Source organism: Chanodichthys erythropterus, chromosome 22 (assembly GCF_024489055.1).
Source record: "Chanodichthys erythropterus isolate Z2021 chromosome 22, ASM2448905v1, whole genome shotgun sequence".
NCBI classification, from domain to species: Eukaryota; Metazoa; Chordata; class Actinopteri; order Cypriniformes; family Xenocyprididae; genus Chanodichthys; species Chanodichthys erythropterus.
In genome coordinates this window covers 33,165,209-33,184,781 of record NC_090242.1, presented here as the reverse complement: position 1 = coordinate 33,184,781, position 19,573 = coordinate 33,165,209, and the positions used below count along the sequence as shown (strand labels likewise).

The following is a 19,573-nucleotide window of genomic DNA, read 5'->3' as shown; positions in this document are numbered from 1 at the left end:
GTGAACACAGAACAAGACTCAACTGACAAATGCTTTGACTAGTGCTGTCAGTCATGGGAAAATCCATTAAAAGTTAAAAGGACAAGGTAAAACATCGGACATCGGATTTTTTATTATGAACATAGGACTGACCTGAACGAAAATGCTAAATCTCAATGCAGGTAATAAACTCCCTCACTCAATCTCTTTCTCACAATACTCTTCAATACATAAATACATAATACATAACGATATCAATTGAGAACAAACATTTTACATTGATAAGAGTGCTGCTAAGTGAATAAATATATATATAATATATATAGAGTAATTTATTTATTTCAGTTTTACAAATGTATTATATTAGCTTCCAGTTCTGGGTGGAAAAACACACAATGCTCAAAGTGTAAAATATGACCCTTTTAATGTATTTGTGCAGTATTAAAGCTGGAGGGAGACGTATTGTACTGTAGATGTGTTAACGCCATGTCTCTGTCTCTTGTTGTTTGGGGTCAGTCTGTCTGTACATTGGTTTTGGTGGTAAAGCTCTAAGTATTTTGTCATTTGTTTTTGGGAACTGACTGTTAGACTCATTTCTCATAGTGATGTGACACCAGAACTCTGACCTGCTGCTGGTGCGGCCAAAACACACATCCTGCTCTACACACACACACACACACACACACAGACCAACAAACACGCCATCGCAAACGAACACCATCCTGCAGATGTCAATAACTGGATCATGAAGCAAAAGTACTAAAGCCATCGATTACAATCAGCCTTTAAAAGACATTTAATTTTGTGATTTTATATAATCTGTTACATTAGCATTATTTAATATCTGTAAAAGGCAAATTTCATACTCATGCATACTCATTTAATATTGCATGTTTCATATTAGTTTAATTTTCACTTAATTTTATGGGCTGTTATGTTAAAACCGAGTAAACCGCTCATTCATTCACATGCGTGAAACTACCAAGTTGTTGATTACATTAAAACAAGTTTGTTTTTAAATTAAGCCTCTTACACTCACTTATTTGATCAAATTGTGAAATATCATTACAATTTAAAATAACTGTTTTCTATGTGAATATATAGTAAAATATAATTTATTCCTTTGATCAAAGCTGAATTTTCAGCATCATTACTCCAGTCTTCAGTGTCACATGATCCTTCAGAAATCATTCTGATATGCTGTTTTTTTATTTTGCCTTTGTCAAGTCGCCCCTTTAACTCCGTCTCAGGCATCCGTCTGGAGTTTTGAGTGTGTATTGAGGTGGATGAATCATCCGGTTTGTCCTCACATAAACCGGCGCTCTTCACCCATCTGACGCTCGAGCAGACGCTTTTGTTCTGACGGGATTATGTAACTGATATACACAGATGCAAGCGTCTCTGACCCCAGTGAAAGGACATGTCTGCTCCGACTCATTTAGCAATCTGCCACAAACACACAGCCGGCTTATCGCAGAACAGAGTCGAGCTGCGAGTGTGTGTGTGTGTGTGTGTGTGTGTGTGTGTGTGTGAGAGAGAAGGTCCATTCAGAATTAAAATGCTTATGTTTTATACATAAACCCAGTTCTATATTCCTGGTTGCCATTTGAAGTAAAAACTAAAACTTTACAGAAACTTCCAGCATTTTTGTCATAGAAGTGTGATAATCATCATCATTTATTTCAAAAATGTCAAAAGCTTTACAGAGAATGCATGTCGACATTACAATTTAGAGAATGCAGTTAGCTAATAATGTAATAGCAATCACTGTTAGCAGTTTAATTGAAGGTAGAAGCAATGAGCTCCTGGAAATAATCTTCTTTAAAAACATAAAAACGTCTTGTGCGTTCATGTGCACATCATGAGCGCTCTGTCTCTCTCCAGAGGGACTTCAAGCGGCGTGAGGAGCTGCAGCAGACGGATGTGGAGTGCTGGTTGGGCTTCATCACGTTTCTGTGTGAAGTGTTCGGCACCATGAGGAGCAGCGCTGGAGAGCCGTTCAGAGTGCTGGTGTGCCCCATCTACTCCTGCTTAAGAGAGGTACACACAGCACGTGAACTACACACGACAAACCTGCCAATGGAAGTGCTGTGACTGTGTGTTGTTTCAGATGTGAGATTGAAATGACACATTGACTCATGCACAACAGTCAGAGATTAAAATAAAAAAAAAAAATTCTACACATTTTACTCATCATTAAAGGAGATCTATTATGCCCTTTTAGAAAGTCTTGATTGTGTTTTTTTGGCTCTACTAGAACAGGTTTTCATGCTTGAATGTTCATTATTTTTCTCATATTTGTCATTGTTGCAGCTCCTCTCTTCCGAGTCTGTCAGTAACGCTCTGTTTAGTTCCCGTCTCTGTGAAGCCCCTCCTTCTGCTGTTTCGAGTGTGTTTGGGAAATGTCCCGCCCCTTACCATAACCGCCAGTTTCAACACACTACTAACTCAACCAGGCCCCGCCCCTTTATTTTGTAACTTTGGAGACCTTTTTCATGCTCAAACAGCAACATTACACACTAAAGAATGTTGAACTTGGGAAAAAAGCAGAATAGGATCCCTTCTGCTGTTTAGCAATGATTGTGTTTGTTTCCTATTTATTAACTCGCCATAAGTGAACATGTTACTGAACACTGAATAGGTGTTGTTGACATGTAAATGTGAATGGTTGTGTATTCAAATGTATTTATCTGATGACGGTAAAGAATTTTAGATATTTTGCGGCTGAATTTTAGTAACTCAAAAGTAGACATTTGGGAGAAAGTCTTGCAGTTTTTCTTATTTAAAAGATAAATTTAAAGGATTAGTTCACTTCTGAATGAAAATTTCCTGATAATTTACTCACCCCCATGCCATCCAAGATGTTTGTCTTTCTTTCTTCAGTTGAAAACAAATGAAGGTTTTTGAGGAAAACATTCCAGGATTTTTCTCCATATAGTGGACTTCACTGGGGTTCAACGGGTTGAAGGTCCAAATGTCAGTTTCAGTGCAGCTTCAAAGAGCTCTACATGATCCCAGACGAGGAATAAGAGTCTCATCTAGAGAAACCATCAGACATTTTATAAATAAAATAAAAATGTATATACTTTTTAACCACAAATGCTTGTCTTGGAAGTACCAAAACTCCATCTAATTTTCTCCTCCAACTTCAAAATCATCCGACATCGTTGTTTTACCTTTTTTTTTATAAAGTGCGTTTGACTTGCGAGATGCAAGATGAAGTTTGCAAGATGAGCATTTGTGGTTAAAAAGATATACATTTTTATTTTTATTAGAAAATGACTGATGGTTTCTCTAGGTAAGACTCTTATTCCTCGTCTGGGATCATGTAGAGCTCTTTGAAGCTGCACTGAAACTGACATTTGGACCTTCAACCCGTTGAACCCCAGTGAAGTCCATTATATGGAGAACAATCCTGGAATGTTTTCCTCAACCATAATTTCGACTGAAGAAAGGAAGACATGAACATCTTGGATGACATGGGGGTGAGTAAATTATCAGGAAATTTGAATTCTGAAGTGAACTAATCCTTTAAAGATTGTTTGTCTTGTGAAATGCTCCGATCGCTCGTGAATAGGGCTTCCCTGTCTGGGCTGAATCCTGTCAGTTGTTCAGGTGATGACAGACATGATCCATCAAAAGCCAAAGTTTGATTCTTCAGCAGCTCGACATCAAAGAGATGTGATCTGGGTGAGAGTTCAGTGTGTGTTTGTGCCGTATGAATGCCGCTATTCAAGATCGCAGCCGGATTAACATCCCGTTCGGCGCTCATATCGGCACGTCCCGACACGATCGTCTGGGAGTCTGAACAGGCACTTTGTGTCGGTGTGTGACAGCGATTACGTCTCAGCCAGGTGTGAAGTGTGTGTTGTGTGTGCCTGCGGACCGGCAGAGCAGGTTGGTTAATTACAGGTGATCCCGCTGCAGTTTGGAGCTGACAGGTGTATTTGGAGCGCTGAGGGTGTGGGAGAAAATAAAAGACAGGATGAATGGAGGGAGGGAGAAAAGAGACCGTCTGTTGTTCATTTGAAAGCTGCTTGAGCTGAAGGGTTGGACGCATCTCTGATCTTCTCAAACCCTTTTGTTGGATTCTTTTGTGCATTTTCAGCACTTTTACATACAGTTCAAATATATGAAAGAAATTTCCTGTAAAAGGACTTTGTATGCACTTTTTTTCTTATTTGAGAACCTACAATCACATTCTACACCATTCACTGATAGATTTGGAAGTTTTTGGAATTTATTCTAGTTTTAAAACTTCTCTTGTCTTAAAAATAAGCTTATAAAGAAAGACACACACATATATATATATATATATATATATATATATATATATATATATATTGTATATACAGTACAGTCCAAAAGTTTGGAACCACTAAGATTTTTAATGTTTTTAAAAGAAGTTTCGTCTGCTCACCAAGGCTACATTTATTTAATTAAAAATACAGTAAAAAACAGTAATATTGTGAAATATTAATACAATTTAAAATAACTGTTTTCTATTTGAATATATTTGACAAAGTAATTTATTCCTGTGATCAAAGCTGAATTTTCAGCATCATTACTCCAGTCTTCAGTGTCACATGATCCTTCAGAAATCATTCTAATATGCTGATCTGCTGCTCAAGAAACATTTAATGTGTACAATTGTACAAAATATTTGTGTACAATTTTTTTTTCAGGATTATTTGATGAATAGAAAGTTCAAAAGAACAGTGTTTATCTGAAATCTAATCTTTTGTAACATTATAAATGTCTTTACTGCCACTTTTGATTGATTTAATGCATCCTTGCTGAATAAAAGTATTCATTTCTTTAATTTCTTTTCAAAAAAATAAAAATTCTTACTGACCCCAAACTTTTGAACGGTAGTGTATAATGCTACAGAAGCTTTGTATTTCAGATGAATGCTGTTCTTTTGAACTTTCTATTCATCAAGGAATCCTGAAAAAAAAAAAGTACACAACTGTTTTCAACATTGAAAATAATCATAAATGTTTATTGAGCAGCAAATCAGCATATTAGAATGATTTCTGAAGGATCATGTGACACTGAAGACTGGAGTAATGATGCTGAAAATTCAGCTTTGATCACAGGAATAAATTACTTTGTCAAATATATTTAAATGGTACACAGTTATTTTAAATTGTAATATAATATTTCACAATATTACTGTATTTTTAATTAAATAAATGTAGCCTTGGTGAGCAGACGAAACTTCTTTTAAAAACATTTAAAATCTTAGTGGTTCCAAACTTTTGTACTGTACTGTATATATATATATATATATATATATATATATATATATGTTATGAGATTGATCACATGATTGTGTCCCATAATAATCAAAGATTCGAGGAGAAAGCTTGATGTAAATGCAGTATGAAAGCTGAAGTTTGTGTTTGTGATATATTTTTTTGTTATTATATAATCAATATTTGCATGTTAAAGTGCCCCTATTTGCTATTTTAAAGGTTCCTAATATTGTTTTGGAGTCTCCTACAACAGATTTACATGCTTTCAAGGTCAAAAACACTTGAATTTTCTCATAATACACATTGCAGCATCAGCTCTTTTCTCACAGTGTCTGAAATGGTTCGATCAAGGATTCGGTCTCTATAAAACCCCGCCTTTCTGAGAGCCTGCTCTGCTCTGATTGGTCAGATGGCCCAGTCTGTTTTGATTGGTCTTTGATTGGCTTGTAATATTTTAAAAACTTGTACTAAATATAAAATGTTTGATTGTCCTTTTGCCAGCTAGATGGCAAGCTAACTAACTAACTAACTAACTAACTAACTAACTAGCTAGATATCAGCCTGTTAGCATTGTTTGAAAATATTGTCATTCGGTGTAACCAAAAACATAATTTGGAAAAAAATCAATTTTGGTTAAACCAAATGACTTTTTTGGTAACAAATTTTGTCCAGCTTGTAAAAAATAGTGAAAGCACTGAAATTGATTGTAAATACAACATACTTAATAAAACTTTTTTACACTTTTAAAAACCTTATTCGTCAATGACCTGTATATATTATGTATGAAACTAAATAACGACTTTATTCAACAATATCTAGTGATGGGCGATTTCAAAACACTGCTTCATGAAGCTTTGAAGCTTTACGAAACTTTTATTTTGAATCAGTGGTTCGGAGCACGTGTCAAACTGCCAAAGTCACGAGATTTCAGTAAACGAGGCTTCGTTACATCATAAGTGTTTCGAAAAATTGTAATGGTTCACCACTGGGGGGCGTGACTTTGGCAGTTTGATACACGCTTCGAGCCACTGATTCGAAACAAGATTCGTAAAGCTTCATGAAGCAGTGTTTTGAAATCGCCCATCACTAGATATTGTTGAATAAAGTCGTTATTTTGTTTTTTTGGCGCACAAAAAAGTATTCTCGTCGCTTTATTACATTAAGGTTGAACCACTGTAGTCACATTAACTTTTTTAAATAGGTCTTCAGTAGCTTTCTGGGCATTGAAAGTGTTCATTATCTTGCTGTCAATGGAGGAATCACTGAGCCATCGGTTTCAGGCAGTTCAAAATTGGTTCTTTCTTTTGGGAGATGTTATATTATTGATGTTATATTGCATGCATGCTGTATTGTTTGGTACATGTTGTTTACATATCATCTGCTGCAGAGATGCTGCATTTTATTAGTGATGTCTATTAAATGGAAAAGCAATGCATGTTGGGTAGTGACCTCAGTCGACACAGGAGAACAGTTATTACAGCAGACAGTGTGAGCAGCTCAGTACGTAGGCAGACAGACACTGCAAACAAATTGGTGTTTCTACTTAAAAATTTCATGTTTAATTCAATGTGTTATTGCCATTTCTTTGTAATTATTTATGAAATTTACTAGCTATTTATGAAAAATAGTTTTTACACTAACTTTTTTTTCACTGTATGAATGTTAAGGAACAAAGAAAAATGTTTGCCAACTCGAAAAATTTCTTATTAATGGTGTTTCACCCTAGTGATGAGTTTGACCATGTAAGATCATGTTAATTTTTGAGGTCTTCAGAGAGATAATGACAGTTATGTTCTTCATCATGCTGATTCTGATGTGGAGGTGTGTGAGGTTAGTTTGAGGTGTTTTCTGTAACACGAGCTCTGCTCCTGCTCTCTGGGGACGTCATTATGGACTATATAACTCGGCGGTTTCCCTGGAGACCTGCATAAGGAGACCCCATCAGTAATTACCCAAGACCACCAGGACTAGAAACCTCTAGACACCAATATAAATGTTCACTCCTGTGAACGCCGCGGGCCAAGGGTTTAGGTCTGGTATATCTTATCATAGATTCAGAGACACGTTCTTTCTGGAAATGATATTTTAGACACTTTCTGACTTGGTTTTCTATTAAAATATGCTGTTATTCAAGGGTCTTTCAGGTGAAATCTCATTAAAGAGTGGAAAACCTGAAGATATTAGGGAATTTGAATTCCTCTGAAAAGTCATGGAAGTGTTTGGGGTCCATACGATTTTTTTTTATTCTTTTATGCTTACAAAGGCTGCCTTTTATTAGATGAAAAATACAGTAAAATTGTGAAATATTATTGCTATTTAAAATATCTGTTTTCTGCATGAATATATGTTAAAGTCTAATTTATTCCTGTGATCAAAGCTGAATTTTCAGCATCATTACTCCAGTCTTCAGTCACATGATCCTTCAGAAATCATGCTAATATGCTGATTTGATGCTCAAGAAACATTTCTGGTTATTATCCATGTTAAAAACCGTTTTAAACAGCAGAATGTACTGCGCAGGCGCTGCCGTCTGGTTAACATCCAGCTAATTGACGTTTGCTCGTGTTAGTAAAGCCCCTTCTTCCTTTTTTCATTTTTCTCTGAAGAATCACTACTTATGTTTTCTTTCATTTTACAGAGAGCCAGGACCAAAAGCAAAAGGGTCGTATTGCAACCAAAGCGTGATGTAGTATGTAGAAATACTGTAATATTCACAACATAAACATGCAGCTGTTATTCAGTACATACTGCAGGCCACTTACAGATGTTGATCTAGATTAGCCAGCCATAATAGGTCAGTTACATAGAAAGTCTACATTACATTATAGGTATAAGACCCTTAAAGTAGATGATCTGTTTAAATCTCTGCTGCAATGTTTTGGATGCTGTTGTTGTGGTAACCCATGAGGTATATTTTGAGAGCGAGTCTGTTTGAATGAAATTCTTGGTTTTGGGGGTTTGTGTGGGAGGTTGTCAGCTGATTTGTGAGACGGTATCCAGACCCGCTCGCGCCAGCTTTGATCAGTGTGGTCTGCCCGGCCCCTGCAGGCCCCCTGCCTCACAAAGGGCTGCCTGTGTCACTGCCTGAGTGCTTTTCCCGCCTAGCGTTCTGCTAGTCGTCTCAGTAGATCTCTTCAGACACATATATATACACACAGATCCACCAGAACGGCCTGAAAGGCACAAGCTCCATAAAGGTCTAAAATCGCCGTGAACATCATTATAGTAGTCCAAACTTCTTCTGAAGTCATATGAAAGCTGTACAAGTTTTAAAATACACCTTTAATTCTCAGCCTCGGGTGTTTTAAGTCTTGTTAAGTTTGAGGTATAGTAATAGTGATGCTTGACTTTACCACCACTAGCAGCTGAGCTGGGCAATGTGGCCAAAATATTATCACAGTATTTTTTTTTTAAAATTATTATTATTTATTTGCATATCATTCTATATCAATATTTATCACAATATTTATTTTATATCAGTATTGGGAATGAAATGTATTCTAAAAAATTAATGTAAACATTATTAGTTTGCACATAAACTTTGCAGAATAAGCTACCTTTTAATTTAGGGCCATAAAATCTTTTTTTTTTTTTTTTTTCCTCCAGCATTTTATGATTTTAAACAATTTATCATTAGAAATTGTCTAATAAAATGAATTCATAAAACTTTAACAATTTAATCAAACCTTTAAAGTGTTATCAAAGGAAAATATACAATAACAGTTAATTTACAACAAAACCTTGTACGTTTTATAAAAAAAATATATATATTTTTGTATATTTCATAAAATAATAGTATTTTTTTATTATAATACTAATACATATAATACTTATAAATGTTATACATATTTTCATACATATTAACAATAATTATTATTGTTAACAGCAATAATAATAAAATGCTAAAAAATTTATTATTAGTTAGTAGTAGTAGCATAAGGAATATCATACAACAAAGATAATTTTAATAATAATAATAATATTCATAATAAATTAATACTATTATTATTATTATTGAGCAATATCATACAAACAATATATTTTTATTAATAATAATAACACATTTTTATTGATTGTTGACCAGCGTTTGAGCGAAGAGGTTAGAAAGTACCCACATTTGTACAATTCATGTTTGAAAGAGTACAAAGACTTGTTTAGGGCGGCAAATTCATGGATAAGTAAAAATATGGGAAAGGATGCACTACTTTCCTTCTCCGATCATGCCCAGTGAATGTCCCGTTGATGACTAGTGCTGCCCGCCGATGTCTGGTAGAGCATAGAAAAAAATTGTAATGCGCATGTGTCGAACGCGGTCATCCGCGCGCATCCGTTTTGTAGCATACTTTGAATGTTTGAAAGTGAAGTATACCCGGGGCTTTACACATGCGTTCTCTTTCTCAACTGTTTACGTTCACTTAAAACATAACTGACTGCGTTCACGTGAATAGTCGCCAAGACCAGCATTTTGACATTATTTTGTGTGTATTTGACTGTTTAAGTTCAATAAGCAGTGAGAAAGAAGTCAATTTAGTACTGAGAGGTGGCTTTATGTGCACACACTTTGAGTGTGAGCACAAAATCTGTGGGAATGTGTTAAGTTTTGCGCAATACACGCAATCCCACACCAAAATTCAGTGAGGGGAGGAGGGTTTGTATGTCAACTCACTGTCAAGCCTATCTATTCTTCGGAAAATGAGTATTGGAAGTGCAATTTCACTATTGATATGTATCGAAAAATGAATCTTTTTGTCAACACTATACATTGCACTTACTTATTATTTCAGGTGTCTTTTTGAAAGGCTACAATTGAAACATGTACGGGTCAATGAAGTGACAGGTAATTTCTTTGTCCAAAGGCCTTAATAATAATAAAAAAACTAAGATATGACATCCAAAGTATGTAAGGTAGTACAACTAGATCTCTTTTATTGAATCCAAACGGTTTTAATTATATTTTGTTACATATAAAGGTATTTTAAAGATTTTGAAGTGTCAAAAGGTCATTCGGTTTAACCGTCCAAAGGCCAATACAGCCATTTCATTTGATTAAAACATGTTAAAATATAATAAATGTACTTATTGTTTATTCTGGCATGATTTTATAACATCATAAATCAACATAGTGCAAAACGGTATTAAAATTATGTGTAGAAGTCATTTCTTTGTTATGAGAAAGAATGTCCGGAAAAATGAATTTCATTGATTTCATTCGGAGTAACCGATATAAAGGGACCATTTTAGATCAAGTCATGTGGTCAATATCATGTGACAGGATGTGACATCATTCAGACACCTGCAAAGGACCACATGGTCATGAAGCAAAGTAACTAACTCTCTTTTAACTATTTGAAAAATTCATGATTTCACTTTCTTGTAATATTTTAAAAACTTGTACTAAATATAAAATGTTTGATTGTCCTTTAGCCAGCTAGATAGCAAGCTAACTAACTAACTAGCTAGATATCAGCCTGTTAGCATTGTTTGAAAATATTGTCATTCGGTGTAACCAAAAACATAATTCGGAAAAAAAAAAATTTTGGTTAAACCAAATGACTTTTTTGGTAACAAATTCAGCTTGTCCAGCTTGTAAAAAATAGTGAAAGCAGTGAAATTGATTATAAATACAACATAATTTCATTGTTAACACTTAATAAAACTTTTTTACACTTTTAAAGTTATTATTCGTCAATGACCTGTATATATTATATATGAAATTCAACCCACCAAAGTGGCCAGTCTAGTTTTGATTTGCGTTCAGTGTATGTGTTATTAGTGCTGTGTCATTCAAATGAGAACATTATAGAAATGCAAATGTCAAAAGAAGAGTGTCGGGCTTTCAGCACAGCAGGAATTTATGAATGAATCATTGAGTCATTAATGAGTTGTGGTGATTTGAACACAGTTCATGTGTGACTGGGTCATATCAGCAATTTTCCATTGCACAGACAAGTTGGCCAAGACGAAAAGAACATTCTTACATAACGTCAAATGACATAATCGTGTCTGTTTACAGGAAGAGACAGTCAAACATAAGGGAAACCACACCGCAGGATTAGAATATAGAATAAATACATTTGTTAGCTTGTTAAAGATTTCTTTTGTTCTTTCTCACTGCATTCATGCAAAAAAGTTCTGCTGTTCTGTTTTCAGTTTAAACAGAGAAATACATCTTGCATCAGGCTCAGTTGCTGAATAATAATGTGTATTTGTCCTGTTTAGTGAGTTGCACTTCTGTTTTTGTGGTCAGACGGAGCACATTTCTGTCTGTCACAACAGTCGTCTGGGGTTGAGACTCGGACTCGGCTGATATTGGTCTCGCTGGCGTCTGTCGGCTGGTGGTTTTTGAGGAACAGTGAAAGAGGAAGTGAAAGATGATTCGTGCAGTGATGTGTGGTCTATATATACGTCTGGATTACCAGCAGTGACCTCCCGAAAGCTGAAGTCTGTTTAACAATGCAAATTAAAGATGCATGCTCTAGTAGCAGTAACAGTAAAGTGTGACACTGGCGATTTTAATTCCCCAGGGAATGCATGAACTTCATTAAGGGAAGACACTACAGGCAGATTGTTTATTCAGGCATTTGAGATTTTGGGCTAGTTTGCTGCTAGAGAAAAGAAAACATCCAAAATACACTTTTCATGCACTTTATTTATTTGCATCTGTAGATTTCAATTACAATACATAACTTTTAAGGCCGTGAGTCAGAAATGAGCTTTTCACACACCAGACAACAGTGTTGCAGCAGTAACGCTCTGATTTCTACAAAGCTCCTCCTTTCGAAAAGCTCGGTTGTTGTGATTGGCCAAACACTTTAAGAGCCTGTGTCAAAAATGTAACGGCCCTTAAGGCATTAAGCAATTATAAACAGTTAATAATGTCGTTTTACCGTATCAGATTGAGTCTGGTTCTGAAAATGCAGATGAGCCGGTCGATCGAAAACCAACTTTGCATTAATCTAATATTTCACATTGTGATGTAGACGTTTGAGGAAGTAATGGCTAGACTTGGATCGAGGTGTTTTAGGCAGGTCTGGATCAGTGTTAAATCCCTTATAGGACACTATGAGCTTTGTAATTTAGCACATCATATACATCTGCAAACAGACACATCACACACTAATGGAAAAGGAAAACATTAAAAAGCTTTATATGACCCCTTTTAATATGTCAACAAAATTAAACGAGAATTTTATCCACTGGCAATTTTTATATTTGTATACAAATTAGTGCATATATAATTAGATCATGCACATTTAATCATAACATTTCAGAACATTTGCTTTACAGCACTAATGTCTACTGGGGAAAGTATTGAGATATTGATTGGTTAATATTTTACCCTATTCACCTGTAATGTCTTGCCTCAAATGTATGTCTTTGATGCAATGGATAAAAACGTCTCCCAAATGCATAAATGTACGAAAGATGTTTTATTTTTTTATGAAAAGCTGTATTTATGAATGGAATGCTGCACCTCACACTTTTAAACCCTCTGAACTGAGTGTTTTCTGTGTGTTTTAGCTCCTGGAGTCACCTGAGGTGAAGGAAGACGCTGTTCTCTGCTGTTCTATGGAGGTGAGTTTAACGGCATCTCTGAGATGGTCAACTTCTGTAACACATTCATAATTATCAAGATCAGAGGGAGAGAGAATGAAGACCGATGGATGGATAAAGACCGGGATACACCAAGCGAATGGTCATTCTACAGAATTGGTGCAAACCGCTGTCCCACAACTAAAAAATACATTTAAAATCATTTAAGAATTCAAATTTTGGATATTTACTATTATCTATTGAATCCCACAGCAATATTTAAAATATCAGTAAGCTTAATATATATAAAATCATCATTTATTGGGTACTTTCTATTGGTAGATGGCTGTCCTGAACCCTAACCCCTACATTTCAACTTGTGAAAATATTTAAATATTTTTTTATTTTTTTTCCATTGTTGTGTATATTTATTTTATATTTCCATTTTTAAATCATGAAACTTTATGATTCACTTCTACATTTTTGATCAGGAAATATTCCTCTCATAGCCTCTCTTGCATAGTAGATGGGTACTGTCATTTTGAGTAAAATCTGTGTGGAACTTTAAGGAACGTCACTACCAAACAACTTTTTTTTTTTTTTTTTTTTTTTTTTTTTTGAAAATAAGCAAACTTTTTGGGGGGTTATTCCATAAAATTTTGTTTTTATGTGTGTAAAACTGTTCAGAACTGTGAACTTAGCATCTTTGAGCTAGGCTCAAAAATTGTCACTACAGAAACTTCACCACATTTTGGTCAATCATTGTTTTGATACTGACAAAAGGGAACATATAATCGTTTATTGGGGGAAAGAAACTAAATTTTAGTACAGTTATGCAAATCATTAGAATTTTAGTATGTTTTCTTATGCAAATCATTAGTGTTTTAGTAAGTGAGTTAAAGTTCTGTAATTGATGTGGTCGCTCCAACACATTACTGTCACTACCAAAAATGTGCAGTCACGAGCAAAACATGGATGTTTTGTCAAAAATACAGTATATTGAATTAGTGTTTGGTTCAGTGAATATTCAAACTAATGAATCCATAATGTTGAAATCAGTATGATTAACTTTATGACTTTTACAAAGAAAGATTGCATTCAAAATACAACAAATCTCATAAATTACACTTGAAATATTGTTAAAATTGTAATTATTGATATACCTGTAAAAACTTCTTTTTTTTTTCTTTTTTTTTTAAATGGCAAAAAAAAAAATTTACAAGGTAGATGTAAAAAAAATCTTAATAGGTCAATGTAAGCCTTCTTATTAAATTATTTATTAATATGTTTCGGTAGTGACAAATTTGAGGAGAGGAAAAATATTTCAAAACTTTTTGAAAATACAAAATGAGAATTAACTGCACAATTACTAGAAATGTGTAGCTTGGATAATATACAATTTGTATACATTTCCAACCAATTCTGTAGAATGGCCCATACATAAAACTCCCAAAACAAACCAATAGGATGTTGAGTGTGGCTGTGTCCAGAGGATAGACGGTGTCCCATCTGCCCACAAACCGGATCATCAGGAGACAGTTTGTCTGGACATCCGACTGCTTCCGTCCAGTCTCTGCTCTCTCTCTTTGTCTCTGTCTGTCTGTCTTTCTCTCTCTCTCAGACTAGCATCTGTTTCTCTGTACCCCCTGTAGAGTTGACCTCTGACCCTTCCTTGAGCCCGAGTGTGTCCGTCTCCCTTTGAACATCTTATTTCCTCTTAAAAACCACTCTGTGATTCCTGCCCCCTCTGTGTCTCTCTCTACCCATATATTACAGGATATTTTGAAATAAATGTTGATCTTTATTTGATGGTTCCACAGAGTCACAGTCGCACCGAGATAATCGTTCCATACGAGAACGGGGAGAAGATTCATCCGTCTGTTTCTCTCATTGCTGCTTTTCCTCTGGTTCTTCTTGCAGCTCCAGAGCACCGGTCGGTTGTTGGAGGAGCAGCTTCCCGAAATGATGACGGAGCTGCTGGCCGCCGTGCGGGATAAGATGCTGTGTCCGTCTGAGTCCCAGCTGACACGCTCACTCCTGATGGAGGTCATCGAGCTCCACGCTCACCACTGGACCCCGCTGGAGGCGCTGACCACCGCCTACTACAACAGAACCATCCAGAAGCTCACCGCGTGACGCACGAGGAACCGCTGGAGGCCCTGACCACTGCGCACCACTACACAAACATCCAGAAACTCGTCAAACTAACCACTAGAGGCCACGGACACACTACAACACACACAAGCATTCTGGGATAGGAAGATAGAATCGGCGTGGATGGGTGAGGGTCAGAGGTCAGAGTGTAAAATATGCAGATTGGAATGAATATGTATATGTTCACTCTTCACATCTGCATATTCATGAGCTGACCCAGACGTACAGATGCAAAACCAGACAGTCAGTAGACGCACACGTGCAGACTGTCTGTCGTTCTTTCTAGACAGTGTCAACAGGAAGAGAAATCAAAAGAAAAATCAATGAAATTTAAAAAAATAATAATAATTAAAAAAAAAGGAAGCCTATTTTTTTTAGGGCTTTTTTGCACCATCATTATTTTCATGACAGTTAAGCACATTTTCATAAATGCTTTATAATTTAATTAATGCATTTTTTTTTTTGCATCAGAGTGATGGTAATTTTGAGAATAAGATCATTTCTATTAATTTTTTTTATTTAATTTTCTATTTTATTTTATTTATTTATTTTTTGTTGCATTGTCATCACAGTTAAGCACATTTCCCCCAAAATATCTATAAATACTTTACAATTGGATTAATACATCATTATTTTTTGCATTAGAGTGATGATAATTTTATATCATGGTGCAGCAAAATCTTATTGTTCCTAATAATAGGCTTCATTTTATTAAGAAAAAAATTACATTTTTTAAACATGAAGCCTTTTTAATTGTATTTATTTTTTATTATCATTATTATTATTTCATTCATTATTTTCATGATAGTTAATTACCGGAAAATTGCATAATGCATAAAAACTTAACTATTAGATGATTATTTTTTATTTTTTATTTATTTATTTTTTTTATTTTTTTTTTGGGTGTGTGTCTGTTATTGTGGTTACAACTGTGCTAATATTCATGAAAATAATGCCAGTGCACAAAGTCTTAATGGTCCTAAAAATAGGCTTCATTTTCTTTTAAGCAAAATCAAAATCCTTATATTTCTTTCTTTTGATTTTGTTGTCAAATATCCCTGGACGCGTTCACGGGATGAATTGTGAACCCCAGAGGGTGTCTTTTCTTTGGCCTGGAGGCAGTGCTTCATCCATCCGTCCCATTTCGGCCCCCCGGGCGTCAGGAGCACGACGTCGACCGACATGGGCGTCCAGCTGGGGTCACGCTGACTCCAAAGGAGCAAGGCTTGCTTTTGTCATAAACACACACACACAGCAGATGGCTGCGGGAAGCTCGGGCACACTTGTGTGTGTGTGTGTGTGTGTGTGTGTGTGAGGACACATTCAACATGAAGTGGTCAGGTTCCTCATGAAGATCGTTCAGATCTCTTGAGTTTCCTCTTCCTGTTCCGTCTCGGGCTGTGTCCCTGTTTATAATGTGTTATAGTGTCCTTAATATTATGCATTACTGTTATTATTATTATTATTACTTTCTTTTTCTCTTGAAGTCGCATTTTTTACAAACAACGTATAAATGTACGTGTAATAGGCTTTGTTTGTGAAATGCAAGCAGATCGCTAATCATTCAGAAAAAAACTAATGGTAACACTTCACTTAAAGCCCTTCTATAATGCATTATAAAGATATTTATAATGTGAATATATTATCATATGTTATAATGTAATATATTTCTTCATAAATAATTGTAACCAAAGTTAAAATGCATTATAATTAGGGCTGTCAAATGATTAATCACGATTAATCGCATCCAAAATAAAAGTTTTCTCTTAACATAATATACGTATATGTAGTGTGTATATTTATTATGTTTATAAAAATACAAAAATACACCATACACATTTATTATGTTAACAAAAATGTTTATTTTGGATGCGATTAATCGTGATTAATCGTTTGACAGCACTAAAATATCTGCAGATTCCTCGTTACATCTAATATTGGTGGTTTGTCATGTTTTAATGCATTAATGCTTTCTAAAGGTGTAACAAGGTATAGATATGTATTATAACTGAAGTACAATTATTCATGAGATCATAATAATGCATTAAAAACACTTTTATAATGCATTATATTAGTGCTGTCAAATCGATTAATCGCATCTAACATAAAAGTATGTAAGTGTGCGTGTATATATATATATACATATACATTATATATATATATATATATATAATATATATGCACACACACAAAATGTTGTTAGATGCATTAATCGATTTATCAGCACTACAGGCTTTAAGTAAAGTGTTTCCAAACAAATCTTGCGTCGCGTTTGTAAGGATGTTTTCTGAACGATTCATCTACTCGTTTTTCACGAACGCAGTTTTTGTTTTTAGAAGTAGATCTGTTGCACAGGATTACTTTCGTTTTGCACTGTTTTAAGGCAATTGCTTTAAAAAAACATTAAGAAAAAGATAAAAGTGTATGTAAAAAGTGGTTGTGGAGGATTTCGAATGTTAGTCAAACACTTTTTGCTAGAATGAAACGTAGGTTTTGGGAGAAAATAGTGGCCTTCGAAACCCCTGCGAGTTTTACGAGTATTCTTTAGTTGGTGAGCTGCTGATAGAAAGGCCTGTGCAGCGATTATTGCCCTGCAACGTTCAGCTTCCTAAATAGACAATGTGAGATGTTGAAAAACCTAAAAAATCAAGCATGAGTCGAAATGAAATTTAAGCAACAATGGCTATCAAGTATATAGGCCGTTTTGCCGTGGTCGTTTTTTGCAAGTCGTTCTATTTAAAACTATTTACTTTTAACAAATTTGTTTGCCGAGGATGGTGGTCAAATCTTTTAACGGTATATCTAGCTATTACGTGTCAATTTCTCTGGCTTTGACGACTGTGTGCATTGATATTGATTTAACACAAGCCAGTCATCTAGTTATGAATAAGCTACATGTAATCTTGTAAACGGCATATGAAAATGAATTTTAGACGACGAGGGGAAACATAGGAAGTGTTTTTGAACTATTTTCCGTGAATAGTCGGTGGCCTCCTGCGTTATTTAGGGGAGGAAACACACGCAGAACCTCATGGTTTGCCGGCAGGTTTGGGGTTTGTGTATTTTCTGTCTTGCATCAAGAATCCAAATGAAAAGACAAACACACACGTGAGGCTTGAATCTCATGAAGACGAGTCTGGCTCATATTTTGCATGAAGAATGTTAAGGTTTTCTTCATGCAAAATACTGTATGATTTAGTCTGATTTTGTTTTTCTTGTGGCATATCTTGAGATTCTCCCTCACAGAGTGATTTTATGGACATACATGCATGTAGTGCTCATGAAAGCATCTCTGCGAGTGTGTGCTTGTCTTTTAAACATGATTTCATTTGTTGTTTTTTTGTATTTAGAGTTTCTTTTGATTTGCTCCTAGTTGCACCTCTCAGCAGTCGTGCATTGTCAGGGTTTGCGTTAGGCTCCGCCCCATTCAAGCAGCAGGCATCATGTGACCTTTGACATCTTCAGTGTTGCAACCCACCAGACTATTGAATGCAGATCATCTTCATTTGCATCTTATTGACATGCAAAGCAGATGTGGCAACCTTGTCAGCTGACCAAACTGTAGATCTGGGCTCACTCAAAGATGTCATCGATTGTTTTCTTTTTATGCAACTGAAAATAAACTGAGAAGGGGTGTAAAATAGAGTGTTTGTCCTTTTTTTTTTTTTTAAAGGTCATTATGCAAAATGATGTGTGTGGCCCATTTTATTTATCCATTTAATTCAGTACTACTGTATATTTGTATTTATTCATATTTTAAATGAGAACACTGACCGCTTCTATTGCAACCGGAGCTTCAATGACTTCACCAATTGGTGATTGGCTTTTTTATTTCGAAGGCAGGACTTATTCTCCCTATAAGTCAACAACTCTTCCTCTTCTCTAAAGCAGCCTCACCCCCTTTATTGCATGTTCTCAGGGGCGGGGTTTATGTAAATTTTAGGGTTTGTGATGTCACTAAGCCAGGAAGAAGCTCGTTGTAGTCCCTACCAGTCGTTTGTTGTAGGCCTTAAAAAAGTGCTTTCTGTAAAAGAAAATATCTCTCTTTGCATTGAACTTTGAGTGTCACAACTTTGCAGATGTTGTTTATGCTCACACAGCAACATTACACACTAACTAAAGTTAAAAAAGTCAAATCATAATCAACCACCCCTTTAATTATTGCAAATATTATAAAAAGAATAAAAAGAATACACATTTACAAGAATGTTCTTTTTACGTTGCACTTGTAATGTTTTGAGAATGTTGCGGCCTTAAGATGCCTTGGAACCAAAGATGCATCCTAGTTCACTTACATTTTACTGTTTTGTAGTATGTTTAGTATGTAGTGTGTTCACAATGAAAATTACAAAAAGAAGAAGTGAACTTTAAATACCCGGATGATACGCTTAATTAACTGAAAAAAAGGCTTCGTTCAAAATCGCATACTTCCCTACTATATAGTAGGCGAAAACAGTTGGTGCGTCCCAATTCATGTACTTATTATGGAAGAGGATTAGGGCCAAGCAATAATAAAAAAAAAAATAAAACCATCTCGAGATTAAACTCGTAAATTTTGAGAAAAAAGTCGGAATAAAATGTTGAATAAATTCGTTAAATTACGAGAAAAAACTCGTTACATTTCGAGAAAAAGGTTGAGATAAAATGTT

At 35.2% G+C, this 19,573-nt stretch overlaps 1 protein-coding gene across 2 annotated transcripts in view; it reads left to right on the top strand.

The window, feature by feature from the left end:
* Window positions 1–19,031, top strand: part of ctif (CBP80/20-dependent translation initiation factor) — a 78,319-nt gene extending 59,288 nt beyond the window's left edge. Inside the window, exons 12-14 of one of the 2 annotated variants that reach the window (XM_067374983.1) lie at window positions 1,864–2,019; window positions 12,759–12,812; window positions 14,691–19,031. In XM_067374983.1, coding sequence (XP_067231084.1) covers window positions 1,864–2,019; window positions 12,759–12,812; window positions 14,691–14,906 — 426 coding nt within the window. In that variant the 3' untranslated portion in view covers window positions 14,907–19,031. The remainder of the gene's footprint in view (window positions 1–1,863; window positions 2,020–12,758; window positions 12,813–14,690) is intronic. The other variant, XM_067374984.1, reaches the window with a different exon arrangement.
* The last annotated feature ends 542 nt before the right edge of the window (window positions 19,032–19,573 follow it).